General features: G+C 39.3%; 1 protein-coding gene across 1 annotated transcript in view; it reads right to left on the bottom strand.

The window, feature by feature from the left end:
- Positions 1–1,313: 1,313 nt before the first annotated feature.
- pigg (phosphatidylinositol glycan anchor biosynthesis class G (EMM blood group)) overlaps positions 1,314–9,452 on the bottom strand; it is a 153,066-nt gene continuing 144,927 nt past the window's right edge. Inside the window, exon 12 of the mRNA XM_082178698.1 lies at positions 1,314–2,256. Coding sequence (XP_082034824.1) covers positions 2,037–2,256 — 220 coding nt within the window. The 3' untranslated portion in view covers positions 1,314–2,036. The remainder of the gene's footprint in view (positions 2,257–9,452) is intronic.

The raw sequence follows: 9,452 nt of genomic DNA, 5'->3' as shown, positions 1-9,452 counted from the left end.
TTGTATTTAATTGTATTTAATTATCAAACTATAAGACTACTATCTAATGCCAGTATGCAACATGCTTTAAACAATCCACTAAACATGCTTTAAAGGGATACTCCACTTTTTTTGGAAATAGGCTCATTTTACAGCTCCCCCAGAGTTAAAGAGTTGAGTCTTACCGTTTTCGAATCCATTCAGCCGATCTCCGGGTCTGGCGGTACCACTTTTAGCATAGCTTAGCATAGGTCATTGAATCGGACAGGACCATTAGCATCTCTCTCAAAAAAATGACCAAAGAGTTTCGATATTTTTCCTATTTAAAACTTGACTCTTCTGTAGTTACATTGTGTACTAAGAAACTCAAGGCAGCGCCTGAAAATAGTTTGTCTAACCTATTAGACCTATTATAATTTCTCTAATTTCCAGGTCAAGGTGCTGTGCATTGTGGTAATAGATGTGACGTCACTTCCAAAGGACCAATGAACATGTCTGACCAATTTCATGGAATGTGACAACGAATCTCATTGGCAGAATAAATAACATTTAAATTAAACTGGTCATGAGCGCAGTTCAATTGGTTTGGTAATAGCAAGGGAAAATAGAATGAAGGGATCTCCAAAAAATAAGTACTTTTTGACTATAAAAAAAATTGTAAGGAGTAAAAAGTTTCTTAAAAAATTTAATTAAGTAAAAGTATTGATTTTTAATTGTACTCAAGTTAATTAAAAATCCCCCCAAAATAATACTTAAGTACAGTAATCAAGTAAAATTACTCAAGTATTTCACACCTCAGAATAAAAGGTTATAAACCCTTCATCTAAACGGTATCTTCACTCCCAAAATATCTCAAAGAGATCCAAAAGAAAAGATGTTTTGAAATATTTGATTAAATATTCTTTGATTTTAATACAAACTCGCACTGATTGTCATGACAGAGGTAAAGATGATGTAACATATGTTCTGATAGCCTGTACACTATATCATACAAAAGTTTGAGGTTAGTAAGATATTTTTAAAAATAAATTTGCAAACATGCATTACATTGATCCAATTCAACCCTAAATATTGATAATAATCAGAAATAAGTTAAAATTAATTTGGTTGCAGATTTATTATATATATATTTTTTTAAACTGAAAAGGTTCTGAACTTAAAAACTGTTTGATACACCAAAATCACAGCCAATCAGAGAATATGCAGCTTTAATATACAGCTATGCTGAGCAAAACTGTCAACCAATGAGATTTACTCGGCACATTGTGATGAAGATAGAAACCAAGCGACAGACAAAACATCTTCTCTCGCTGTTAGTCTCACTGATTAATTGATTAAAGTAACTTGATCAGACCCTTTTATTGGAGAAAAACTTTTCAACAGTCTAACAGGGAAGCAAAACACATGAAAAAGCACTTAGAAATGAACTACTCGCAATCACAAAAAAAAAGGGGCTTGTTTTATTATTAACCAGATCTAAGCGCTGAGATAAAGAAAAAACACTCGCCAAGATAAATCAATTTACAATTCACATTCCCAACAGGCGGATTAATCTGACACGTCACGCGCAGCTGTGTTTAGATGTGATTTAAAAGACTTGTAAAGATCCCTTAAAGCTTTCAAGCGCGTGAGGAGTTTACATCTCCTGTGATCTCGGCGAGGGGAGAGTTATTAATGATGTAACTTATCTCAATTAATCCAGAGGTGAACTAGCGGTCAGGAACAGAAACGGCAAAATACTAAAAAGAATGACACTCTCCTTTAGCTTTAGGAAGGATTATCATATGTAAACCCATAAGTCTCGCCGTACGTCATCTTCATGTTATCGCTGATGACCTCCCAAACAAAATATACACAAAATAATTTAATCACGTACACAGAAATAAGTCAGTAGAGCGAGCCAAATCTCCATGTAATCTATTTCACAGTAGTAGAATTACATTTAAATCACTTTTTCCGTCCACACGAACTTCTTTTGGTGGCTAAAACTCCAACTCCACCATTAGTTCTGTACCTGAGTTTGGCTTTGGTTCTGGCTTTGGGTTCTGGCTTTGTATTCAAGGTCTAGCCGAGCGTTCCTGATCCATAAAGGTGAAGAACAGACACACGGCGGTGGTGATGAGGGTGTGCATGGCCTCGTACAAGAGTTTGGGAGAAAACACGCTCCAGATGAAGAGGTGGTATCGGAGACTGGTGACCAGAACCACATAGAACACGACTGGGATGGAGCGCAGAAGCGCGAAGCAATAGCTGCCATGACCGAGACCCATTACAGCCCTGAAAAGACAGCAGAAGAAAGACATTCAGTCTATGATGTGTGTCATTATATAATAATGTAGTCATAAAACCGTTAGGTCTCATCGACTGTGGTTCATTCCTCATTTAAAGCTAATGGAAAAGCTATTACTTCCTCTACTAAGCTTTGATTATGTATTACGACAAACGTCTATGATACATTCATTAAGACAAATGTCACCCGTCATGGGCTGATGCCACAGCTATCAGCAAGTCTAGTCGCAAAGATATTGAGGCCTAGACTGAATCAGGCTGGCCTAGACCGCATTAGACTGACACGCACTTGACTAGACTAGATAATAAGGACTGGAATGGACCGGATTTGAGTGGATTTCACTGGACTTGACAAGACTAAATTAGACTGAACTGATTGAGTACATTATAGACTAGACTGGACTAGACTACTTTAAACTGAATTGGATTGGACTGGACTAGAATGGACAGGACTGGACTAGTATGGACTCGAGTGGGCTAGGCTAAATTAGATGACCTCAAGCTATAACTGAACTGGACTGAAGTTGATGATAGACTGGACTAGGCTAGACTATTTTGGGCTGAATTGGATTGGACTGGACTAAAATGACCTGAACTGGACTAGAATGGACAGGAATGGACTAGTATGGACTGAAGTGGGCTAGGATAGATTAGATGACCTCATCCTATAAACTGGATTGGACTAGACTATTTTGGAATCAATTTGAACGGACTAAACTGGACTAGTATGGACTGAACTGGGCTAGAATGGACAGGACTGGACCAGTATGGACTGAAATGGGCTAGAATGGGCAGGACTGGACTAGTATGGACTGAAGTGGGCTTGGATAGATTAGATAACCTCATCCTATAAACTAGACTACTTTGGCCTGAATTTGAATGGACAGGACTGGGCTAGTATGGACTGAACAGGAATAGGCTACATTAGATGACCTCAACCTATAAACTGGCCTGGACTGGCCTGGACTAGACTATTTTGGACTGAATTGGATTGGACTGAACTTAAATGAACTGGATTGGAGTTGATTATAGACTGAATTGGACTGGACTAGTATGGATTGAAGTGGGCTAAAATAGATTAGATGACCTCATCCTATAAACTGGATTGGACTAGACTATTTTGTAATGAATTTGAACGGACTAAACTGGACTAGTATGGACTGAACTGGGCTAGAATGGACATGATTGGACTAGTATGGACTGAAATGGGCTAGAATGGGCAGGACTGGACTAAGGACTGGACATCTAAGGATAAAGAAGTGGGCTTGGATAGATTAGATGACCTCATCCTATAAACTGGACTGGACTAGACTACTTTGGCCTGAATTTGATTGGACAGGACTGGACTAGTATGGACGGAAATGGGCTAGGCTAGATTAGATGGCCTCAAACTATAAACTGAACTGGACTGGAGTTGATGATAGACTGGAATAGGCTACACTACTTTGGACTTCATTTGAATGGACTGGACAAGACTAGGCTAGTATGGACTGAACAGGAATAGGCTACATTAGATGACCTCAACCTATAAACTGGTCTGGACTAGACTATTTTGGATTGAATTGGATAGGACTGGACTTAAATTAACTGAACTGGATTGGAGTTGATTATAGACTGAATTGGACTGGACTAGAAAGAGCTTAAATGGGCTAGGCTAGAATAGATGACCTCAACATACAGAATTCTGTCAACATGACAGAATGGAGTGGGCTAGACTGGACTGCAATGGACTGGAACGGGTAGAACTGGGCTAGTATGGACTAAAGTGGCTAGGCTAGATTAGATGACCTCAACCTAAAAACTGGACTGGACTAGACTACTTTGGACTGAATTTGAATAAACTGGGCTAGTATGGACTGAAGTAGGTTAGGCTAAACTGCATTGGACTAGACTAGACTACTTTGGAATAAATTTGATTGGACTGTTCAAATATTAACTTAACTGGTCTAGAATGGGCAGGACTGGACTATAATGAACTGAACTGGATTCGAGTTGATTATAGACTGAATTGGATTGGACTGGACTAGAAAGAGCTGAACTGGATTTGAGTTGATTATAGACTGAATTGAATTGGACTGGACTGAACTATAATGAACTGAACTGGATTGGAGTTGATTATAGACTGAATTGAATTGGACTGGACTATAATGAACTGAACTGGATTGGAGTTGATTATAGACTGAATTGAATTGGACTGGACTATAATGAACTGAACTGGATTGGAGTTGATTATAGACTGAATTTAATTGGACTGGACTATAATGAACTGAACTGGATTGGAGTTGATTATAGACTGAATTGAATTGGACTGGACTATAACGAACTGAACTGGATTGGAGTTGATTATAGACTGAATTGAATTGGACTGGACTATAATGAACTGAACTGGATTGGAGTTGATTTTAGACTGAATTAAATTGGACTGGACTATAATGAACTGAACTGGATTGGAGTTGATTATAGACTGAATTGGATTGGACTGGACTAGAAAGAGCTGAAATGGGCTAGGCTAGATTAGATGACCTCAACATACGAAACAGGACTGGACTACCTTGCACTGAACTGGACCGGAGTTGATGACAGAATGGAGTGGGCTAGACTGGACTGAAATGGACTAGAATTGTCAGGACTGGATATAATGGACTAAAGTAGGTTAGGCTAAAGTGCACTGGACTAGACAAGAATAATTTGGTGAATTTGATTGGACTGTTTCTGAATTGGCAGGACTGGTCCAGAATGGACTGAAGTGGGCTAGGCTGGCCCAACCTATAAATAACTCTTCTCTGCCATTACAATTCTTGTTTTGAACAAATGCCTAGTGTCTCAGCCTGAAGAACAAGTATTATTCATACAATAGAACCCAGACTCCTGGATTTCAGGCTGTTGTATGAGACATCTTCTCTCCAGCCCTGGGCAAATCAATGTGTGAGCAGCCTGTATGACTCCCACCATGAGAGTTCAGCTTCTCCAAGGAACAAATGCCCTCATTCCTTCTTCACATGCATTTGGATGTAGGGCAGTTTCTACAGCAAAACCCTCCACTGTCTGCAGATATGAGTCAAAGGCATTCTGGCATCAGCCTTGCATTAAAAATGGAAGTTTATTGTTGTGGAGACACAAATATTGATAGCCCAATCCCCCAAAGTGGTAAACACAGTGCTTTGTCAATACTGATATGACAAGCAAAATATTAGGAGAAAATAATCACGCATGCAGCGCCCATCCTTCACAAACAGCGTGACTGCGTGAGCTAGTTGGAGCCAGCTGAAGATGCTCTCCGGATGAGCATGTTTTGTCGAGAGTTTAAACTCCTTAATTCTTCCATCGACAGGGATTGTCGAATCTGGCCTGTAAAAAACCCTCTCACAGGGACAGAGACACACTTTCTGTAATTACGCTGATTTTACGTGACAGCGAAAGAGGAAAAGGATCAGCGAGATAGCAACGCAGGGCTCAACCTGGAAACTAATCAGTGAATGTGACTTACATTATAAGAGTGTTATGAGATACACAAGCAAAAGTTGAAGACTGAAAGGAGATATCACTACAATCAAGACAACACATTTAAAGGGACAGTTCACCCAAAAATGATGTGGTTTAAAACGTGTATTAAATGGATTACTTATATAACAAGTCAATAGTGCTTTTTCCTTCATTTTTATATTCTATTGTGTACTGCATAAGAAAGAAAGTCATACATGTTTGGAACGACATGAGAGTAAGCAAATAACAGACCTTTAATAACTGGGTGAACTATCCCTTTAAATTCTGAATGTTTCACTCTATTTTAGATCAAATGATGGAAATGATGTAGGAACCCTAACCCATGGCTTTGGAATATGTACTGGCGCAAATGAGTTATATTATTTGGGGGAAATTAGCCTTAGCTAACATGTCATGAAGAATTTCAGCCCAGGCTTTATCTAATTTGTGGAGTTTGCAGCAAACACAGGCTTTTCCTGTGAAACATGTCAAGCTCAACACAAGACAAGAGCAAACCACGGTCTATCCACATTTAACACTAAATCAACTGAGAAATGACACATTTCTCAGTCCAGTTTTGACTACCCCTTCATTTTGACTGACAGGTTGCTTGTCCCAGCAGACGTAACAGTCCACCGGCTGATTCCTAGACCTCATACTTACAGCAAATCATCTGTAAACCGCACAGCCTCCGCGGCTGATTCCCAACAACAGCACTGCCTAAAATCATTTTCCTGCGACTGTCAGAAATATCTCTGAACAGAACGGGGAGTTTGCCGGCGGATGAAGGCATTTGCAATTCAAATCCACACCTCAGACACTCGGGGTAGTAGATTGTTTGCAGGGTTCAATATCCCTGAACACAAAGCACCTGTTGCCTCGGAGGAAATGAAATATCTCCTAACAAGCCTCCGTATTTCTCTCTCTCAAATGGATTGTGTAAACGTTCGGCCAGGATGAGGGACGGGCCAGTCGTGCCTGCTGGGATTCCTGAAAGAGGAGTATTGATCAAAGCGCATTTCCTGGATCCTGTGTGTGTGTGTGTGTGTGCTGTAGTGACACTGCTGACTGAGCATGCTGAATTATATATGTCAGACTGAACGTCTGGCCACTTAAGACGGTCATTTATCAGGCACTAGTTGGACAGCACTTTAGGGGAAATCTTCTAGACTCACAGGGACAGAGTTTATGATGAGATAAATAAAGAGTGGGTGGTCCACATACTTTGCATTTATTTGGAATTTTGGGACAGATAGACAGACAAACAAACAGATAGACATATAGATGGATAGATAGACATAAAGACATGAATGAATGAATGAATGAAGCATTTATATAGCGCTTTCATATGTACTACTGTACACCCAAAGCGCTTTCCAATCATATCAGGGGACATATGGATAGATAGATAGATAGATAGATAGATAGATAGATAGATAGATAGATAGATAGATAGATAGATAGATAGATAGATAGATAGATAGACAAAGACATATAGATAGATAGATAGATAGATAGATAGATAGATAGACAAAGACATATAGATAGATAGATAGATAGATGGATAGATAGACAGACATAAAGACATATAGATAGATAGACAGACAGATAGATTAGATAGACAGACAGATAGATAGATAGACAGACAGATAGATAGACATATCGATAGATAGATAGATAGATAGATAGACAGATAGATTAGATAGAGATGATAGACAGATAGACAGACAGATAGATAGATAGACAGATAGATAGATAGACATACAGACAGATATATAGATAGACAGAGATGATAGATAGACAGACAGATAGAATAGATAGATAGACAGAGATGATAGATAGATAGACAGACAGACAGACAGACAGACAGACAGACAGACAGACAGACAGACAGATCGATAGATAGATAGACCGATAGATAGATAGAGATGATAGACAGACAGACAGATATATAGATAGACAGACCGATAGATAGAGATGATAGACGGACAGACAGACAGACAGACAGATATATAGATAGACAGACCGATAGATAGATAGAGATGACAGACAGACAGACAGACAGATAGACAGATAGATAGATAGATAGATAGACAGACAGACAGACAGACAGACAGACAGATAGACAGATAGATAGATAGATAGATAGATAGATAGATAGATAGATAGATAGATAGATAGATAGATAGATAGATAGATAGATAGATAGATAGATAGATAGAGCTGGAATCTGCTACACAGACACAACCGACGCCCGCTCTTATCTTCAGCTCTTCAGCTGTTGGGTAATAACAGTCTCTGTCCTACAGACCTTATGAACCTCCCCAAAGTTTCTGCGCCCGCGTCGATGTGTGCGGCCTATCGTTCCCCCGGCTGACGTCAGAGAGCGTTCGTGGAGAGCAGAGCAAGTCTAGAGTTGTTAAAGTTGCTGTTTTGATGTCATATTGAACTCTTTTAGCTCAAACGACCAAGGACAATTGTATTCCTCATAGAATGACCTCGTTAAAGAATAATTTCATTGTGTAAAAATCGAGAGAAACGCCAGTGTGTGTGTGTGTGTGTGTGTGTGTGTGTGTGTGTGTCTCGGGTGAAGTGTGATCGTCTCGGCATGATTTCCATTATTCATTGTTCTGTGAGTGTCTCTAATTGCACCATCATTACCAGCTCGAGCTCTAATAACTCCCCGATTCTTCATTCACACTGACGGATCACTTCAATCGCCATTAAAACAATTATCTTAAGAAGACTGGCGCTGATTAATATTCCCATAATGCTCTGTAATTAACATCACTGATATGTGGATGTGGCTGGAATCTTTGAAAACAGTCTTTTTTTTCTTTCTGTCTTGGATTTTAAAGTGATACAAATGTTGAGATTTTTATTATATTTAATTTTTTTGAAAAACTGAAGCACAAATTTCTAAGGGTAAAGAAACTGAAAGGAGAGGTTTCCTCAGATATTTTTTTTATTACAGACATCCCTATTACAGTGAACTTTAGAAGCGCTGTTATTGCTCTATAACTCATAAGTCATTTTAAGCTCTTTTTTCTTCTTTTACTGCACTGCAGTATTTCTAATAGAAAAGCTTCACACCGGAAGGTTGTTGCAGCACTATTGCATAAAACTTTATTTAAAGGGGCCATGTTGCATAAAACCTAATGTTCTTTGTCAAACTATGTAGTAAAACCAAACGGCAACCTTCCGGTCTCTCTCTTGATTGAACACTGAAGAGACTTAAACTGCAGTTCATCCACTGGCCACTAGAGACCGGCTGCAGAAGAGAGTCAATCCCATAAACCCCCATGTTAAAATGCCCAACTTTGCAGCAGAATAAACCATGTTTACAGTCTGGTACAAAAAGTGGTTTTGGTCTATAAAGCTAATTTTGCCCTTCATGACGACTGTGAGGGGGGTGAATATTTTTATAACTCATCCGTTTAAATTATATTAAGCCTTAAAGTTGTGCATAATTAAGGGCGTGGCCACTTGAGTGACACGTGGATTCCCGCTGAGGTCACTACTAGCTGTTTGTCTGTTAACGTCACGTCACCTCAGCTAATCCGCCTCGCTGCACATTAACGTTTATTCGGGAGTGACGCTGCCAAGATGGCGACGGCCGGCTCCGCCCACTTTGGGCTTCAAAAACACTCTTCAGAAACACTACGGGTGATGTCACGCACACTACGAACATATATTTTTTA

This window comes from Leuciscus leuciscus (genome assembly GCF_965113295.1).
Source record: "Leuciscus leuciscus genome assembly, chromosome: 8".
In the NCBI taxonomy this organism is placed as follows: Eukaryota; Metazoa; Chordata; class Actinopteri; order Cypriniformes; family Leuciscidae; genus Leuciscus; species Leuciscus leuciscus.
Note: the sequence above shows the minus strand (reverse complement) of the source record. Positions and strands in the feature narration are given on the sequence as shown.